Consider the following 21,496-nt stretch of genomic DNA (forward strand, 5'->3'; position numbering starts at 1 on the left):
GAGCCACATGTTTCATCAGTGTAACTGCCAAGTTACAGGGAGTGAAAAGTCAATTCCAGCAAAATCAGTATTAATCTGATAGGTTTTTTTTTTCCGTCATGCCCAGACACAATGCAGTTTTTAAAACACAGATATTAATGTGCCCAACAAGCCTACCACAATAACCTCCATGACACCAACCTAGCACTTGGGAAAGAGCACAGATAAACTGTTGATACAAACAACTGTGAACTGTCAGCTCTTCAACATTCTAGTCACAAGGATTTCAAAAGCCAAGAAATTATACAAAAACATATAATAGTTTGTGAGCCACAAAAACACATGGCCTCCTAGTTGCTAGAGCTATCCAACTTGATCCGAAAGGAAATCCAAAAGAACACGGCATATTCAAAAATGGTTGAGATTTGCAAGAGAAAAGCGATCTTGTTGGAAAATAAAACCAACCACTTTTAGATACTAGAGCTTGGTTGTTGTTGTTCAGTCACTCGGTCGTGTCTGACTCTTTGCAACTCCAGGGACCGCAGCACGCCAGGTTTCCCTGTCCTTCACCAACTCCAGGAGCTTGCTCAAACTCATGTCCATTGAGTCGGTGACGCCATCCAACCATCTCATCCTCAGTCGTCCCCACCTTCCCATGCCTTCAATCTTTCCCAGCATCAGGGTCTTATTTCTAAAGAGTCAACTCTTCATATCAGGTAGCCAAAGTATTGGAGCTTCAGCTTCAGCATCAGTCCTTCCAATGAATATTCAGGATTGATTTCTTTAGGATTGATTTCATTTAGGTTTTCCTTTAGCATTGATTTCCTTTAGGTTTGATCTCCTTACAGTACAAGGGACTCTTTAGAGTCTTCTCCAACCCAATAGCTCAAAAGCATGAATCCTTTGTCACTCAGCCTTCTTTATGGTCCAACTCTCACATCCATACATGACTACTGGAAAAACCATAGCTTTGACTAGATGGACCTTTGTCAGCAAAGTAATGTCTCTTCTTTTTAACAGCTGTCTAAGTTGGTCAAAGCTTTTCTTCCAAGGAGCAAGCATCTTTTAATTTCATGGTTGCAGTCACCATCTGCAGTGATTTTGAAGCCCGAGAAAATAAAGTCTGTCACTGTTTCCATTGTTTCCCCATCTATTTGCCATGAAGTGATGAGACCAGATGCCATGATCTTTGTTCTTTTAATGTTGGGTTTTAAGCCAGCTTTTTCATCTTCCTCTTTTATTTTCATCAAGAAGCTCTTTAGTTCCTCCTCACTTTCTATCATCTGCATATCTGAGGTTATTGATATTTCTCCCAACAATCTTGATTCCAACCTGTGCTTCATCCAGCCTGGCATTTCACATGATGTACTCTGCATATAAGTTAAATAAGAAGGATGACAGTATACAACTCCTTTGCCAATTTTGAACCAGTCTATTGTTGCATGTCTTATTCTAACTGTTGCTTCTTGACCTGCACACAGATTTCTTGGGAGGCAGGTAAGGTGATCTGATATTCCCATCTTTTTAAGATGTTCCACAGTTCATTGTGATTCATATAGTCAAAGGCTTTAGCATAGTCAATGAAGCAGTAATAGATGTTTTTCTGGAATTCTCTTGCTTTTTCTATGATTCGATGGATGTTGGCCATTTGATCTCTGGTTCCTTTGCCTTTTCTAAAACCAGCTTGAACATCTGGAAGTTATCGGTTCATGTACTAGCATGGAGGCTAGCTTGGAGAATTTTGAGAATTACTTTGCTAGTGTGTAAGAAGAGTTCAATTGTGGGGTAGTTTGAGCATTCTTTGGCATTGCCTTTCTTTGGGATTGGAATGAAAACTGACCTTTTCCAGTCTTGTGGCCACTGCTGAGTTTTCCAAATTTGCTGACATATTGAGTGCAGCACTTTCACAGCATCATCTTTTGGGATTTGAAATAGCTCAGCTGGAATTCCATCACCTCCACTAGCTTTGTTCATAGTGATGCTTCCTAAGCTACTATATTTATTACTGTGTATTGTGTGCAACACATTTGTAAAAATCCAGTCAGGGACTACATACTTTTCATCCACAAATGTAGAAGGCATAATTTAGAAACTGAATGAAATAGGTCTCAGTAAACGGTATCTGAATGTGATTGATATGGTATATGAGACTAAAAGACATAGCTTATAGATAAAAGGAATTAGGAACTAGACAAATTAGTTAATATAAATTAAAATTAATTTTGACCTGATAGAAGGTTGATGTTTAGTTCAGTGTGTTTTATTACTACCAGTTGCATAATAATAATAAGAGATGTGAAGGATGGGTCCATTTTCTACACATACATGTTTGTTAACTCATGTGCATGGCTAAACTAGCATAGTCTGTACTTTTGAAGATGTAGTGAGATTACAACTTAACCATTAAATATACCAAAACAAGTCATTTGTTATAATCATTCTAGTAACAATTAGAGTTGTATGTATTCAAATACAAATAGATATTTCTAGCTAAAAATATGAATCTGTGACTAGATATATTAATCAGAATTGTTCTAGTGTTCAGTTCAGTTCAGTTCAGTTCAGTCGCTCAGTCGTGTCCGACTCTCCGCGACCCCATGAATCACAGCACGCCAGGCCTCCCTGTCCATCACCAAGTTCTAGTGTTATTTAACATAAATGAATTTTAAAATAAAACCTTGTGGGAATCAGTGATTCAAAGCTAAAATAGTCAGGAAAAATGTAAAACTCCTGCAATTGAAAATAAACTGTTCAGACAATATCCTGTCTCTGCTTATAAACCTGGAAGGTCTTGACTGCCCTCTACAGGGCATACAAATAATTTTCACAGATTTGAACTTACATTTAGACATTTTTTAGAACATTGGAAGGACTGATGCTAAGGCTGAAACTGCAATGCTTTGGCCACCTCATGCGACGAGTTGACTCACTGGAAAAGACTCTGATGCTAGGAAAGGTTGGGGGCGGGAGGAGAAGGGGACGACCGAGAATGAGATGGCTGGACGGCATCACCGACTCTGTGGACATGAGTTTGAGTGAACTCTGGGAGTTGGTGGTGGACAGGGAGGCCTGGCGTGCTGTGATTCATGGGGTCGCAAGGAGTCGGACACGACTGAGTGACTGAACTGAACTGAGAACATTAAAAAAAAATAGTTTACTGGGGTTCTATTTTTAAAAGATTTTTCCATATTCACCACATAAATTTTTAAAATAAAAAATCCATGGTCAGCACATAAAGAGATACCTCTATTAACTACATTGAAATTAATGTAAGTTAAAAAGAGATGGATAAGAATTTTTCAAGATATAAAATATTCTCCTTTGACTATTAAGACAATAAAATGTAGATGGCTAGTAGTTGTTTGTACTGAGTAACTTCCATTGGTAAAAAAACACATAAGACAAACACTTAATAGTAAGATTTTAGCATTTCCAGGTGTGATTATCTTTTACTTCACCACTGATTTTGGCCATACAGCAACCTTAATTCTGATCTTTAACCAATAATTTGCCTAAAACATATGCACCCACATATATTAATTCAATAGAGCTCCATTAACTGGGCATTGTGAAGGGAAAGTTATTACCATGGACCTACACACCATTAGTACACTAAACAAGTATTAGTGTTGACAGAATGGAATACACCACTCCATGTTCCAGAAAGTTAGAAAGAGAAATTCAAAGACACTTAGGCTGATGAGGCTGATTCAGTCTGGGAAAGATTCTAGCCCCAGATCCCATAGAAAAGTTCTCAGTAAAAAAAAAGAAAAGTTCTCAGTAATCCACAGAAGCAGCTGGATTTCTCCAAACACAAGTCAAAATAGACTTGACACTGATACATATGGAGATACCGACTCAAAGCTAAAACCATTAGGTGAATATTAAATGAATAGATAATGGTGCCACCCTGCAAAATGTTGATTAAAGATTTTTTATACCAATCTAAAGGAACATTGCTGATAGACCATAACAGAGTTCTATCGTTGTCTCTGACATCCCACATTTGTCTTAATCAAGAGAATAATGATAAAAGGCATGTTTATCAAATTTGAAGAGAACATGAAGCGCAGGTGAGCAAATAAAGATTAAAAAAAAAGTCTCAACAGCAAGTCAAGTTGAATTAGATCAATTTAATGGGGACTATATTAGATGCTATGTTTGAATCCAAAGGAAAAAAATAACGTGACTGTCAAAAAGCTCATTTAAACTTGTGTTGCTTTAACAGGTAACTAGAATAAGGAAAGTATTGCCCTTTGCTAGCTAGCTATACCAAGAATACTGTGATTTGGACAGGTATGGCAGAAAGCATGTAGGAACTTCATCAGTATGAGGCCAGAAAAAATGGTATAGGAAGGATGTCAGACAGGGTCAGACAGGCTCAGCCTCAGAGAGGGCACCTAATAACCCATGGGGATGGCTAGTGCATGCAGTCCAACCTGCATGACAATTTCATCTTGAGAAATTCTGGGTGGGAGCCAGTTTAAATGTTAGGACAAGCCACAGTCAGGATCACAAGATCTGGTGATGGCAGCAGAATTCCCACCAGTGGTAAATTTAGGAGAAACTGGATATATTTCAAATAAAGAAAGCATAGAAGGAGATCTTAGGCAGTGTACTAGAGCCCAGTTGGTACCTAGGCTCCAGCAAAATTATTTCACCATCAAGTACTATAGGCAAAACGTCTACATACTACGAGTTTATCAAGGATCTTAAATTATTGGATCCAAAATACATAAAGGAAAAGTGAAAGTGAAAGTCACTCAGTTCAGTTCAGTTCAGTCGCTCAGTCGTGTCAGACTCTTTGCGACCCCATGAATCACAGCACGCCAGGCCTCCCTGTCCATCACCAACTCCCGGAGTTCACTCAAACTCATGTCCATCGAGTCGGTGATGCCATCCAGCCATCTCATTCTCTGTCGTCCCCGTCTCCTCCCACCCCCAATCCTTCCTAGCATCAGACTCTTTTCCAGTGAGTCAACGCGTCTCATGAGGTGGCCAAAGTATTGGAGTTTCAGTATTGGAGTATCAGTCGTCCAGCTCTCTGTGACCCCATGGAAAATAGAGTCCATGGAATTCTCCAGGCCAGAATACTGGAGTGGGTAGCCTTTCCCTTCTCCAGGGGATTTTCCCAACCCAGGGATCGAACCCAGGTCTCCTGCATTGCGGGTGGATTCTTTACCAGCTGAGCCACCAGGGAAACTATAATATTAAAACAAATATAACATGATGTTAACAAGTCACCTGCATTCCAGTACTTTTATTCAGTTTAGTCACTCAGTCGTGTCTGACTCTTAGTGACCCCATGGACTGCAGCATGCCAGGACTCCCCATCCATCAACAACTCCCGGAATTTACTCAAACTCATGTCCATTGAGTTGGTGATACCATCCAACCATCTCATCCTCTGTCGTCCCCTTCTCCTTCCACCTTCAATCTTTCCTAACATCAGGGTCTTTACCAAAGAGTCAGTTCTTCGCATCAGGTGGCCAAAGGATTGGAGTCTCAGCTTCAACATCAGTCCTTCCAATTAACACCCAGGATTGATCTTTAGGATGGACTGGTTGGATCTCCTTGCAGTCCAAGGGACTCTCAAGAGTCTTCTCCAACACCGCAGTTCAAAAGCATCAATTCTTCAGTACTCAGCTTTCTTTATAGTCCAACTCTCACATCCATACATGACTACTGGAAAAACCATAGCCTTGACTAGATGGACCTTTGCTGGCAAAGTAATGTCTGCTTTTTACTATACTTTCTAGGTTGGTCATAACTTTTCTTTCAAGGAGTAAGCTTCTTTTAATTTCATGGTTGCTGTCACCATCTGCAGTGATTTTGGAGGCCAGAAAAATAGTCTTCCACTGTTTCCACTGTTTTTTCATTTATTTGCCATGAAGTGATGGGGCTGGATGCCATGATCTTAATTTTCTGAATGTTGAGCTTCAAGCCAACTTTTCACTTTCCTGTTTCACTTTTATCAAGAGAATTTTTAGTTCCTCTTCACTTTCTGCCATAAGGGTGGTGTCATCTGCATATCTGTTATTGATGTTTCTCCCAGCAATCTTAATTCCAGCTTGTGTTTCATCCAGCCCAGTGTTTCTCATAATGTACTCTATATAAGTTAAATAAGCAGGGTGACAATAGACAGCCTTGATGTACTCCTTTCCCTATTTGAAACCAGTCTGTTGTTCCATGTCCAGTTCTAACTGTCCAGTTGCTTCCTGACCTTCATACAGATTTCTCAAGAAGCAGGTCACGTGGTCTGGTATTCCCAACTCAGAATTTTCCACAGTTTGTGGTGATCCACACAAAGGCTTTGGTATAGTCAATAAAGCAGAAATCAATGTTTTTCTGGAACTCTCTTGCTTTTTAGATAATTCAACAGATGTTGGCAATTTGATCTCTGGTTCCTCTGCCTTTTCTAAAACCAGCTTGAACATCTGGAAGTTCACAGTTCACCTATTGCTGAAGCCTGGCTTGGAGAATTTTGAGCATGACTTTGCTAGCGTGTGAAATGAGTGCAATTGTGTGGTACTTTGAGCATTCTTTGACATTGCCTTTCTTAGGGTTTGGAATGAAAACTGACCGTTTCCAGTCCTGTGGCCACTGCTATGTTTTCCAAATTTGCTGACATATTGTGTGCAGAACGTTCACAGCATCATCTTTCAGGATTTGAAATAGCTCAACTGGAATTCCATCACCTCCACTAGCTTTGTTCATAGTGATGCTTCCTAAGGCCCACTTGACTTCACATTCCAGGATTCTAGATGAGTTCTAGATGAGTGATCACACCATAGTGATTATCTGGGTTGTGAAAATCTTTTTTGTACAGTTCTGTGTATTCTTGCCACATCTTCTTAATATCTTTTGTTAGGTCCATACCATTTCTGTCCTTTATTGAGCCCATCTTTTCATGAAATATTCCCTTGGTATCTCTAACTTTCTTGAAGAGATCTCTAGTCTTTCCCATTCTGTTGTTTTCCTCTATTTCTTTGCACTGATCATTGAGGAAGGCTTTCTTATGTCTCCTTGCTATTCTTTGGAATTCTGCATTCAAATGGGTATTTCTTTCCTTTTCTCCTTTGCTTTTCGCTTCTCTTCTTTTCACAGCTATTTGTAAGGCCTCCTCAGACAGCCATTTTGCTTTTTTGCATTTCATTTTCTTGGGGATGGTCTTGATCCCTGTCTCCTGTACAATGTCACGAACCTCTGTCCATAGTTCATCAGGCACTCTATCAGATATAATCCCTTAAATCTATTTCTCACTTTCACTGTATAATCATTAAGGATTTGATTTAGGTCCTACCTGAATGTTCTAGTGGTTTTATTTTTTTATTAGTACTTTTATTAGTGACACATAAATTAAGTTTAACATGGAATACATTTTAATATATTGAAAATGAAGTGGGAAGCTGTCTCCAAAAGCAAAGGTACTTGAGATCTAAAAGTCTTTAATAGGGGATGACCAAGTATAGACAACATTAATGGATTATGCAGTATTAAACAATCAGATATGAAGGAGCAGCTCTTTTGGAAAGTCATTCTGGAAATTTACACGTTGGGCAAACATAGAAACTGGCCAGTTTTGGCCAGCATGAGAAGAAGACTGACAATCCTGACTCTGCTTCCTGTGCATCTTAGATCTGGTTGAAAATGGTGGAGGACTTCTCAAGGAATGCTTAAGAAACCAGCAAACAACCCTGGACTTGAAGATTTCAAATCTAAGGATGTGACATAATTCCAAATCTGATGCTGCTGTATTTCTAAATCACTCAGGAGTGGCTCAATGACCAGGGCAGGTTTAATCTTGGGGGTGAATCAGTACAACAGGAAAAGTTGCCAGATAACTCAAAAGGAGGGATAAGGGATGAGGTAGACATGGCCACCTCTCATTCTGGGGTTCCCATGGTTTAAGGAGTATATCAGCAATCTGGAAACTACTGAGAGGAGAAGTTTCATAGGTTGAGTATATCCTGGGAAGGACCAGAACCTAAAGAAGGAAACAATGAAAGGGATGATGAGATGTGTGCTCAAACATAAGAGGTACTGTCATATAAGAGATGTACTTGGCTTGTTTTCTGTTAGCACAAAGGGTAGATAAAGATCAGATGCTGAGTGCTCTCAGAAAAGATGGATTTTTCTTATTATACAGACATATTTTCTAATGATTACCTAGAAATCTAATTAAATGTTGACTGTGTGGATCACAATAAACTGTGGAAAATTCTGAAAGAGATGGGAATACCAGACCACCTGACCTGCCTCTTGAGAAACCTGTATGCAGGTCAGGAAGCAACAGTCAGAACTGGACATGGAACAATAGACTGGTTCCAGATAGGAAAAGGAGTACGTCAAGGCTGTATATTGTCACCTTGCTTATTTAACTTATATGCAGAGTACATCATGAGGAACGCTGGGCTGGAAGAAGCACAAGCTGGAATCAAGATTGCTGGGAGAAATATCAATAATCTCAGATATACAGATGACACTACCCTTATGGCAGAAAGTGAAGAGGAACTCAAAAGCCTCTTGATGAAAGTGAAAGAGGAGAGTGAAAAGGTTGGCTTGAAGTTCAACATTCAGAAAACAAAGATCATGGGATCTGGTCCCATCACTTCATGGGATATAGATGGAAAAACAGTGGAAACAGTGTCAGACTTTATTTTTTGGGGCTCCAAAATCACTGCAGATGCTGATTGCAGCCATGAAATTAAAAGACACTTGCTCCTTGGAAGGAAAGTTATGACCAACCTTGATAGTATATTAAAAAGCAAGACATCACTTTGCCAACAAAGGTTCGTCTAGTCAAGGCTATGGTTTTTCCCATGGTCATGTATGGATGTGAGAGTTGGACTATGAAGAAAGCTGATCGCCGAAGAATTGATGCTTTTGAACTGTGGTGTTGAAGACTCTTGAGAGTCCCTTGTACTGCAAGGAGATCCAACCAGTCCATTCTAAAGGAGATCAATCCAGGGTGTTCATTGGAAGGACTGATGCTAAAGCTGAAACTGCAATACTTTGGCCACCTCATGCAAAGAGTTGACTCACTGGAAAAGACTCTGATGCTAGGAAAGGTTGGGGGCGGGAGGAGAAGGGGATGACCGAGAATGAGATGGCTGGATGGCATCACCGACTCTGTGGACATGAGTTTGAGTGTACTCTGGGAGTTGGTGATGGACAGGGAGGCCTGGCGTGCTGTGATTCATGGGGTCGCGGAGAGATGGACACGACTGAGCGACTGAACTGAATTGAACTGAAGAAAATAGCAAGAGAGCCATCCCTAGGGAGAGGATGACCACTCAAACGGTGAGTCATCAGGTAGGAGTCAGTTATAAAGTGGCTTGTTGCCTAGATTTGTACCTACAGTTTCTTAATACTTGTGAGAATGCTTTAAAAATCTGGCTTCCCTGGTTGCTTTACTGCTTCTTAGGATACAGAGATAAATGAGAAAAGAATCCCAAGTAGCCTTTAGAGTAAGTGCTACAGTAGACTTGGAACCACTGAAAGGATTAGATCCAACTAGTTTTCTAGTGGTTTAGATGGTAAAGAATCCGCCTGCAATATGAGAGACCTGGGTTCGATTCCTGGGTTGGGAAAATCCCTTGGAGCAGGGCATGGCAACCCACTTAAGTAATTTTGCCCATGGACAGAGAAGCCTGGCAGGCTGTGGTCCATGGGGTTGCAAAGAGTTGGACGAGACTGAGCGAGTGATTAAGAACAGAGACATGTTTCTTACCTGCTTCAGAAATGCACCATTACAAATATCTAATAACTTTGTAATAGGAAGGATCTACACAGCTCCTAGACCAGAGATGTTGATAAATTCCTAATATTTTGGCCCTCATGTGAAAGATGGCATAGAGGGGCAGACTACTAAATCTATTTCAATAGGTCAACTAAAATCTTGATCATCAGTGACTTGAATTAGGTGCTAATAATGACTGGCATAAACAAAAAGGGAAGAAACCAGCTTTTATAGCTAGACTGGCCACTCTCCACTGAGCATTTCTTGTTTACCTACAGCTAAAAGAGAAAGGGAGAATTTCTCTCCTCCAACTTTTAAACACAATTCCTAGCTTTCTCTAGGACAGGACCAACTTGGGTCACATGCCTATTTCCAAGCAAAAAAGGTGGCCAGGAGACTGCTATAACCTAATTGTTTTAGACATGACTTATTGCTTAACCCTGAGCCAATCACGATAGCAAAGAGGATGGAGTTTAAACAGTTGGCTTAAACCAATCAAGCCCAACACTGCGAAACTGGCTATAAGGCTGTGGCCACGCCACAGAGGGAAATAGATTTACTTATGTCCACTTGTGGATTAGAAGCTGAAATCTCTCTATTCTCTAAAACACAGTTCAGTACAATTTTAGACCATCCTCCCAGCTCTATTAAGCACAGCAGGGAGTAACTTTTATTTCCAAGTTAGAAAATGCATCCAAAATAGAGTGTTTCAAGAAGTGAAGAGAAATACTAGCATCCAGTTCCTTGTACATTTGTACTAGCTCCATGCATCTTTATCCACTGACATCAACTTAATTTTATCTGTACTTTCTGCACCACTAAGAAGTCCCCAGGGGCTGAGAGGAAATTTTGAGAGCTTCTGTGTGGTTATTGTTGCTAGGAAACAATATCCTTGGTATCCAAGTGTTCAGGCTTTGAGACACTGTGTGAAGTCACTGGTTCATAAAGGGAACCTTTGGTAAATAGGTTGTTTGGGTGTGAGTAAATTGATGTTCGCTCTCTGTGGCAAAATGTTCTTGTGTAATCTTTGAATAATAGTTTATTTCTAGGCCTCTCTTCTTTCCTTTGGATCCAGCTGTCATTATTGTTCCCATGAGAACTCACACGTCTACCTAAAATGGAGTGAGCATTATTTTTTTCCCCCAAATCATCTGTAATTATCTCAGTGCCTTGAACACTAAGCCTGAGAGGTTTTAGTTAAACAAAATCAAGTGAGCTTGGGAATACAGACCCAGACCACTGACTGTATAAATCATTAAATCCTATTAAAATCCACAGTGATTGACAGCCGTACTCCTGCTCTGCTATTGGGCATGGCACTGAAGAGTTCTGCTGCCCTGCAGAAGAGGGAACATTGAGAAGTTTTAAGCTCACTACTATCTTCTCCCCTCTCAATCCCAAACTGAACCATCTCTGGTCCTTCAACTCTAGATATTATTTACATATTTCTCCCATAGAATCCCAAAACTTGAAAATCAGCCTGAGGTTGTAATTTATCACCTAGTTACTCAATAAGCCTAAAATTAATAAGCAGCTTTTTCCATTTCCTTGGGGCCCAGACCCACCTGTAAGGCTCCTGTAGGCAGAATCACTATAATCAAGAGTGTATCTGGCTCAAGAATGCTACCAGATAAATTATATATCAGGTTACCAATTTGAGACAATAAATTCAGACCCCTAAGCAGCAAACAACATTCATAAATTCATTTATTCACAAATACATATATTGGATGCATAACTATGGGCAAAATATGTTCTAGGATTTGAGAATTGCTTAAATGAATAAAAGAAGGTCTTTGCTTTCAAAAAGTACATAATATAATGAGAGATGCAGGAGACAAAAGGCAAAGATAAACACAAAACTATCTAAACAGATAAAATATTTGCACAATAAGATGTACTATGTGTTGACAGAAACTCAGTGGGAAAGCAGAAACCACTCAAGGTGTTTCAAAAAGGGAATGAGGTGGATGAGACTGGAGCCTATTATACAGAGTGAAGTAAGTCAGAAAGAAAAACACCAATCCATTATATTAACGCATATATATGGAATATATATGGAATTTAGAATGATGACCCTAATGCTAGACAGCAAAAGATATAAGGACAGACTTTTGGACTCTGTGGGAGAAGGTGCAGGTGGGATGATTTGAGAGAATAGCATTGAAACAGGAGAACGCAATGGCACCCCACTCCAGTACTCTTGCCTGGAAAATTGCATGGATGGAGGAGCCTGGTGGGCTGAAGTCCACTTGGTCGCTAAGAGTTGGACATGACTGAGCGACTTCACTTTCACTTTTCACTTTCATGTATTGGAGAAGGAAATGGCAACCCACTCCAGTGTTCTTGCCTGGAGAATCCCAGGGACGGTGGAGCCTGGTGGGCTGCCGTCTATGGGGTCGCATAGAGTCAGACACAACTGAAGGGACTTAGCAGCAGCAGCATTGAAACATGTATATTACCATATGTGAAACAGACCACCAGTCCAAGTTCAATGCATGAAACAGGGCACTCAAAGCTGGTGCACTGGGAAACCCTGAGGGATGGGATGGGGAGGGAGGTGGGAGGGGGGATGCAGGATGGGGGACACATGCACAACCATGGCTGATTCATATCAATGTATGGCAAAAACCACTACAATATTGTAAAGTAATTAGCGTCAAAATAAATTAATTTAAGAAAAGGAGAACTTAATAGAGAGAATTGATTACAAAGGCTGGAAGATCTGGAAAAGCAAAAGAGAGAAAGAAGAAAAGGGTGTTAAGGGAGCAAAAGCCAGGAGCAAGGGCTCATGAGCCTGAATCTGTTGGATCCTATTAGAAATGCTGTCCTGGTTGTTTATGGAGGTGCCAAAAGAGGTGCTGTGAGAGTCTGGAATCACCTCCACTGTCCCAGCAGTGATTGCCAGCAACAGCAACACTGCCACCTTGTCAGAGACAGAATCAAGGGCCTTGCCTTCCCCTTCTACCTTCTAATCTTCAGCCCGTTCTTCCTAGGGGCATCTAAAGGAAGCAAGAGAGACAGAGAGTCCAGCCCCAGAGGTACAGAACAGAGTTTAGAAAGCAGGATGTGAGGCACAGAAACAGCGAATGGATGACCAGTAGAGGCCACAGCAGAGGTCTTAATGGAAAGCTCTGGTAATCCCAAATCTGGAGGAAAGAATTCTTCCCTAGAAGAGAAAGACAATATATCGATCTCGATCTTTGTTGCAGAATTGTTATAGGAGACCATTTGGCAACAAGCAGAAAGAGATTTAATTAGGAAGTGCTGCTTACAAAATTAAAAAATGGAAGTAGTAGGCTAGTCTAGCCTGGGCAACTAGAAATGACTCCCAGCACCACAGTGAAGACTGGCCCTACCATGGGGCTGAGCGCTTGACCGCAACCAGGAAGCTGGTGATCAGGTAGCTCCTGCCATCATGTTGACTCCAGGACCACAGAAAGTTAAAACCAGGATTCCTGGTTCCAGAGCCCCCTCTATAATGGATGAACTGCACCAAAACGAATGCTCAAATATCACCTTTGACATTTCTTGAATTCATTTAATAAGGGTACCTAAATCTTTACCTTGGGAACTGTAGTTTTAGCTTTCCTAAATATTAGAACATGTACTAAAGGAAGCCAATCCACACAGAAAGATTTAGAAAGGAATTTTGTGGTGAGATATGTAACATTTTACATGAAATATGCAATCTCCAGGAGGGCAGGAGCCATGTCAGTTTTATTGACTACTGTAACCATGGTAACTTTCCATTCCCAGCACATAGTCTGCACTCAGTAAATACCTACTCATCCAGTGAGTAACACACACGCATAGGTTAGTGCCTGGTTGTCAAGCTAAAGTTAGTAGCACAAACTTGAGAGTCTTAACTTTTACAGTTGTCTTAGATTATCAAATCTGTTTATTTTAATTTTAGAATCACTTTTGTCTAGTCCCCCCCACAAAAAAAAAGCCCATTGGTATTACTCGGCAATCACATTAAATTATAAATGAACTTATGATGTTGAGTCTTCCTATTTGAAATATGGTATGCCTTTTTATTTGTTCAAGGCTTCTTTTGTGCTTTCCAAAAGTGTTTCAAATATTGCTTCATGTACATCTTGCCTGTTTCTAAGTTTATTACTAGATATTTCTTATCTTTATTTTAAAAACAGTCATTGTAAATTTTTGTTTTTATATATGAAAACCACTCATTTCTGTGTAGTAATTTTGTACCCCATAATCAAACTAATTCTATTGTTTGTAATAGTCATTCAGTTCATTCTTTAGGGCTTACTGGATATGCGGTTGTATAATTAATCTTAATAATTTAACCAGCAGTTTTCCAACTTTATAGTTCAAAATTTTCATTCACTTACTTGATGGCTAGTGTTTCCATAACAGTGTTAAAAATAATAGTAATGACAGTGGACACTCTTATTTTGTTCTTAACTTTCATGGGGATAGGCCACTATTTCCACAGTAAGCATGATTCTGGTTTTGAGACTGAGAAAGTTATATCTTACCACATTATGGAAATATCCATATAGTCATATTTATTGGGTGGTGGTGTTTATCTTCTTAAAAAAAACAGACTGGCTATTAAATTTTGTCAAATGCCTTTTTAGCACCTGTGTATATAATCACATGCTTTTTTTTCTCCTTAGATCTGTTAATATAATGAAGTATATTACTAGATTTTTCTAATATTGAGTCATTTGCACTCCTGGAATAAACATTGTTTATTTAATTATGTTATGCATTGTTATTTAATGCCCTGCTGGATCTTGTTTCACTAATATGTTCTGTTTATGAAAATAATTTGGAAGTTTTTATTCTTAGCTTATACTTTGGAATTGTTTAAGTAGAAATAGAATTATCAGTTCTTAAACGTTGGAATCTGGTGCTTGTTTGTAAGGGGTAACATCAAGCTTTTTGTCTGTTTGTTTAATTAAATTTTTTTATTTTATGTTGGAGTATGGCTATGATAGTTTCCATGGACAGCAAAGGGACTCAGCCAACATGTATTTTGATCTTCTGCCTCTCCTGATTCAAGCTTTAGCAAATGCTTTTCTTATAAGAAAATTATCTGTTTTATTCAAATTTTCAAATGTGTTTCCATAGATTTGAGCAAAGTTGTCTTAAAATTCTTCCCAGCCCCCCTGTTTCCAAAGTGCTTTCCCTGATGATATCCTAGTTATCCATCCTGATTCCTTTGTTTGACTGGAGTCCTCTGTAGAACAGTTTCCTCAAATAGGTCCCTGGGTAATGTTCTCGGATCTTTACGTATCTTCTCTGGAAGGAAGTGGTATTTCAGCAGAGAATGGGACTCTTGAGTCTCCGAGTTGCTGCCCTTTTGCTTTTACTCTACCTGTTCTGAATTTTTATTCTATAATCCCTTCCTTTCTAGAACTGTATATCTGAAGCCCAATAGCTTTTCCTGTGAAAACACCCTCTATTCTGTGTCTGGAAAATTGTAAAATTATTATTTTACCTTGGAGTTCAGGAATGATATCAGGATTGCCTGATATAATGAGCCCGTCAATAGACAAAATGGTTTAGTTATTAAATTCAGGGAAATTTGTATTTTGTCTTTGTGTGTTTCAGCTCCTCTTCTTCTCACTCATGCCCACTGTTCATATTTTCCACTTCTTCCCTTATATTTTCCACTTCTCTGTAATTTGTTCAAACTGTCATCCAAGCCACTAATCTGGCCTCATCAGTGGCATCGTCTCATCAATTAATCTAACACACTTTTTTATTAAAACCTATGGGTTTCAGAACAAGGAAGTAAGGAACTTTTTCCATGCTAATCATATATCCTTATGTGTTCCCAAATTTTGAATAGGGTGGGAAATGAGAAGTTCATACTCTTGTCTGCTTTCTCCAATAGTTCTTCTCATGAGATGACATCTATTTTGAATGTTCTGCTTGTTTTTCTTCCCTAGTATGACTGGGTTTTCTTACAAATATTGTTGTGTTTGTCTTGCATATCCCTTGGGGTTTGGACCCAATATCCAGAGTACCCTAAATGGAAACAGTATTCTAGGTGGAAAGCATGGTGGGCTCCAGGCAAGCTGTCATTCCCCTACTGATGCACAGGAGGTAGTCATCTCTCTCTCTCTGTCTCCACTTTTAAAATTCTCCTACATCTTATTAAGGGAATGTCTCCAATGGTAAAGAATCTGACTGCAATGCTGGAGACCTGGGTTTGATCCCTGGGTCAGGAAGATCCCTTAGAGGAGGGAATGGCAATCCTCTCCAGTATTCTTGCCTAGAGAATTCCATGGACAGAGGAGCCTGGCAGGCTACAGTCCATGGCATCGCAAAGAGTCGGACACAACTTAGCAACTAACACGTTCATGTTACATCTTATTAAGGGTTTCCCAGGTGGTGCTAGTGGTAAAGAACTTGTCTGCCAATGCAGGAGACATAAGAGATATGGGTTAGATCCCTGGGTTCAGAAAATCTCCTGGAGGAGGGCATGGCAACCCACTCCAGTATTCTTTCCTGGAGAATCCCATGGACGGAGGAGCCTAGCAGGCTATGGTCCACAGGGTTGCAAAGTGACTTAGCACACACACACACATCTTATTAGAGGACTGTGAAAGCAGCAGTTACTCTAAATAGTTACTGAAGGTAGCAGCCTTCAGTAAATAGGCCCCGCCAAATCCCCACGCCCAGCTTTCTTCCTTAACTTCACTGTTCTAACCCCCACCCAAGTACCCAAGCTTCTAGTACCCCGGTTCTCTCCTTTCTAAATGGAAAAGAATTTGATGCTTTTTTATTTGAGGTGAATATAAATAAAAAATAAACTTAGCAGGTAAACAGATTTATACACAGACCCCTCCCCACCAAAAAAATCTCAGGAATTGCCTGATTAAATAGCTTTGGCAGGAGGGATGAAGGTGGGACTATTAACAGGAAAACAGAGAGTCTAAGCAATTAAATCTCCATATTCCTGGTCCCACACCTCAACTCCATGAAGACCGGAGGCTTCTCCTTTGAAGAGGGGAGAATGGCAGGTCTTTGGGATAGGTGGATATCAGTGCAGAGATTGACGATAAGAATACAGGCTGAAAACAAAAGGATTGAATAAAAAAGAAAAGAAACTTAGAAAGACCCTCTTTGGAAGATACAAAAATACAAATATAGCCTTCTATGTCTTAAGTGAATTTTAGACTTTTGGATATATCAGTTCATTGTTTTATGCAAGCTATTTTAATATATGATCTATTCTATAATCTTAAATAGACTACTGGCAAGTGGGAGCAAAAATGAAAGAGAATAGATTTCAGGATAGACCCTTCTGCCATAATCTACAATCCTCTTCATTCTCCTTAAATTACTTAAAGCTCACTCTCATAAGTATTAAGATATAAAAATATCATCAAAAAATCATATAGTTCCTAAAATTTTCACATATATATTAGCTATAATCAAAAGATATAAATAGAAGCTTGCCTAAGTTTATTTTTTTAAAAAAAGAGACTGCTATCTTGAATGTGTTGATCATTTAACAGATCTGTACCAATTTGTTCTTTCATTATACTTCATCCCTTTATTCTTTTGGTTGCTCTCTTAACAAATATGAGCTCTATTATTATAATTGTTGTGATTAAATATTGTTCAGTCACTAAGTCCAACTCTTTGCAACCCCAGGGACTGCAGCACACCAGGCTCTTCTGTCCTTCACGGTCTCCTGGAGTGTGCTCAAATTCATGTCTGTGGAGTTGGTGATGCTATCTCACTATCCTCTGCTGTCTCCTCCTTTTGCCTTCAATCTTTCCCAGCATGAGAGTCTTCCATTGTGTTGGATCTTTGCATCAGGTGGCCAAAGTATTGGAGCTTCACCTTCAGGATCAGTCTTTCCAATAAATATTCAGGGTTGATTTCCTTTAGGATTGACTGGTTTGATCTCCCTGCAGCCCAAGGGACTCTTAAGAGTCTTCTATGCCAAGACACCTAGAATCCAGGCATCCTCCAATCTAATCGAAGAGTTCCCATTGGTAGACGCAATGAGAATAAATAGGCAGCAGTGATAGCAGATATCACTGAATGATGACAGAGCTTATGTTCACCAAACCCAGCTGTGTCCATCTGCTCAATGCAACCACAATCAGCCTATCAGAAATAGCACTCAACAAATCTCTTTTGTCATCCTGATTTAAAACATCATCTTGTCATCAATCACTGGTAATTTTTTCTCAGATCCCTGACTGTCTTCAAAATGAATTTCTAGGCCAACTGAACTCTATCTAACTATGCTGTTTCTTCATTTCAGATGGCTACACCACTGATGACATTGAGTTTTACTGGAATGGAGGAGAGGGCGCAGTAACAGGAGTGAATAAAATTGAGCTCCCTCAGTTTTCAATTGTTGACTACAAGATGGTGTCCAAGAAGGTGGAGTTCACAACAGGTGAGAAGTTTCCCTCAAAATGTACTAGGGATGCTGAGAAAGAAGATGGAGCCAACCAAATGACCGTCTGATTTTTTTTCTTTTATTTTTTTCCATTCAGGGGCATATCCACGACTGTCACTAAGCTTTCGTCTAAAAAGAAACATTGGTTACTTCATTTTGCAAACCTACATGCCTTCCACACTGATTACAATTCTGTCCTGGGTGTCGTTTTGGATCAATTATGATGCATCTGCAGCCAGAGTTGCACTAGGTAATGCATTCCAGCACCCCAGAGGGCTGGTGGGATTTCGCTTCAAATAACAACCAATGAGAAGCATTACAGGCAAGGGCTTCTCACATAGAGAGCCAAAGGATGAGATTACCCTAAGGATGCTTGGTAATAAAACATCAACGTGTAAGCACTTAACAGAGTGCATGTTTTACAACATAACGTCTTTTTATCACTTTACCAAAATTAAAAAAATAATAATCTTGGAGTGCATTCAACCCTATATAAGTGCTTCTTAGAGCATATTTTTAAATTCTCATTACACTAATTTTTACTAACTTTGTGATTTCTTCCTTGGTTCCTGCTTTCTTTGATGGAGAACATTATTACATTATTTTCAAATGGACCTGAAGAAAGCTAAATCTTGTAACCATTCACAAGCTATGTCAATACTATCTTTTGAATATTAAATGTAGTTAAATTGTATCTATCCGAATCTCCCTTAAATGGAGCTTCTCTCACTTGAGAAATTACAGATATTCATCAGCTGTATTAATGATCTGTGATCAGGACAGAATAAAAATGGTTTCTTTCCCGAACAAAAAAATTCAGAATTAATCTTGCCATGACTGAATAATTGCTGCAAGCTGAAGAGCTGTATTTAATTTTAAAGGATTCCTTGGAAAGTTAGAATATGTAAGATCTGTCTGATGAATCTGGGTATGTGTGGGTCGGCCTTATTATTTGACTCAGAGCCATTTCATTTATCATCTTCTGGGATTATTCATGCACCACACACACACACACACACACACATGCATGCATATGTGCATGCAAAAGAGCATAATTTGTGACTAAGCTAACATACCTACCTAGGTATAGACCTAACATACCGAGGTCTTCTGAGAATACAGAAGACTGTATTAAATAATGTATTAAACTGGATTAAATAATCAGTATAACCTTTCACCCTTAGATTAGTCCTCATGTCTACAGCTCATTTCTATTGGTTGAGTATCTAAGGCTCACAAAGTCAAGTGCTAGCAGCCCCTCATCAACCTTTGGACATTCCAAGACTAAGGAAACTAGACAAATAGTTTATCATATCATACATATGTATCTGCACATATTATTTGAATATGAACATGAATACATATATATGCCGTGGTTAAAGAAAAACACTGGACAATTTCCACAGCAGGGAATATGAACCATCAAGGTCTTGAATTGCGGTTCTTTTTTAAACTCAAAGCTAATAATATTTTGATTAGAGATGTCAGCATATAAAGATAATGAATAAAACTGTCTTTTGAAATGTAAAACCTAAGGTAGTTTAAAACCTACTTAAGTAGAAAAGAAATTTATTTACCAACTCCCCCTTGCTTAAAAAAATTTAAGCCAAGGACTAGAAGCAGAAGTGGAATTGATGTATTTTAAATGAATTGTTTGTTTCTGTACCAGAGGTTTGGTAGAATTATATTATGAGAAATTTAAAATTTTATTCAAAAAAGTAAATAGTAGAGGGAGGAACAAGATGGCGGAGGAATAGGACGGCGAGACCACTCTCTCCTCCACAAATTCATCAAAAGAACTTTTGAACGCAAGTAAAGTCCACAAAACAACTTCTGAATGCTGGCAGAGGACGTCAGGCACCCAGAAAAGCAGCCCATTGTCTTCGAAAGGAGGTAGGAAAAAACATAAAAGATAAAAAGCGAAACAAAAGAAGTAAGGACGGAGCTCCGTCCCGGGAAGGGAGGCTTTAAAAAGAGAGAAGTTTCCAAACACCAGGAAACATTCTCACTGGCGAATCTGTGGCAAGCCTTGGAAGCTCAGAGGGCCACATAACCCTCTTTTTTTTTTTAAGATTTTTTTAAAATCCACAGATTACCCGCCAAACGGTAACTCCCAGCGGAGAAGCAGCGCAGACGCCTGCATACGCCATTAGCAAGCGGGGGCTGGGCAGGGAGGAGCCGGCTGAACTGCTTAGAGAGAGGACTGGGCTTGAATGCCGCGAGAACAATCTGAGAGAACTGGGGAAAGCAAAGCAGACTGTGGGATAGCTTCCCCACGAAAAGGCGGAAAGCTCTAAACTATGACTCTGCCAGCCCCGCTCACAGAATAAAGGACTGAGCAGAGCGAGCCGGCTGCAGTCAGCCCATCCCCCATTCCCCGCTGAGACAGGCAGGGAGCGCAGCCAGAGCCGGAACGGGCAACCGCGGCCCCAGAAAGGCATCCGATACAAACTGCAGACAGGCTTGTTGCTAATCAGGACTTCTTGGGCTCGGGCCGGTCGATATCCCCCTGAGAAGGTGCGCCAGTTGTACACCCAGAAAACTGAGTGGCGGGGACTGGGGAAGGTCCCCTGAGCTGCTCGGACTGGGGAAGGCACAAAACGCAGGCCCAACCAAGTCTGCGCCTTTGTGGAGTACCTAAGAGCCTGAACTTGAGCCGCTCAGACCTGGGAAGTGCATACAACCCGGTGCCGGCCTCGGACAGTTTCCGGCAGAGCAACCTAGAGCCTGTGCAGTATAGACTGGGACAGCATACGTGCTGTGAGCGGGGGCAAACCCAGTGTGGCCGAGACGCTGCGAGCACTCCCCACAGACGCCAGAGATAATCGACTGCAGCGTTCCTCCCTTCCCAGAACAGGACTGAAAAACTGAGCCTTAAAAAGTGTCCACCCACCCCCTAGTATCAGGGTGGAAATTAGACACTGAAGAGACCAGCAGACAGAAGCTAAAACAGAGGGAACCACCTTGGAAATGACAGATAGAGACGTCTAGAGACTACTCCAAGAATAAGACCAAAAACCAGAGGCAAGAGGCTTAAGCCTGAATCCTGAGAACACCAGAGAAGTCCTGACTCCAGGGAACATTAATCGATAGGAGCTCATCAAACGTCTCCACACCTACGCTAAACCCAAGGGTCAACAAGTTCCAGAGCAAGACATACCACGCAAATTCTCCAGTAACACAGGAAACTAGCCCTGAGCTTCAATATACAGGCTGCCCAAAGTCACTCCAAACCCACTGACATCTCATAACTCATTACTGGACACTTCATTGCACTCCAGAGAGAACAAATCCAGCTCCACCCACCAGAACACCGACACAGGCTTCCATAACCAGGGAACCTTGACAAGTCACCTGTCCAACCCCACACA

At 40.2% G+C, this 21,496-nt stretch overlaps 1 protein-coding gene across 1 annotated transcript in view; it reads left to right on the top strand.

Moving 5' to 3' along the window:
- Nucleotides 1–21,496, top strand: part of GABRB1 (gamma-aminobutyric acid type A receptor subunit beta1) — a 499,524-nt gene that overhangs the window by 447,168 nt on the left and 30,860 nt on the right. Inside the window, exons 6-7 of the mRNA XM_055434502.2 lie at nt 17,985–18,122; nt 18,223–18,375. Of these exons, the coding sequence (XP_055290477.1) occupies nt 17,985–18,122; nt 18,223–18,375 (291 nt within the window). The remainder of the gene's footprint in view (nt 1–17,984; nt 18,123–18,222; nt 18,376–21,496) is intronic.

This window comes from Moschus berezovskii, chromosome 5 (genome assembly GCF_049115385.1).
Source record: "Moschus berezovskii isolate FMDL1 chromosome 5, NW_MosBer_1.0, whole genome shotgun sequence".
In the NCBI taxonomy this organism is placed as follows: Eukaryota; Metazoa; Chordata; class Mammalia; order Artiodactyla; family Moschidae; genus Moschus; species Moschus berezovskii.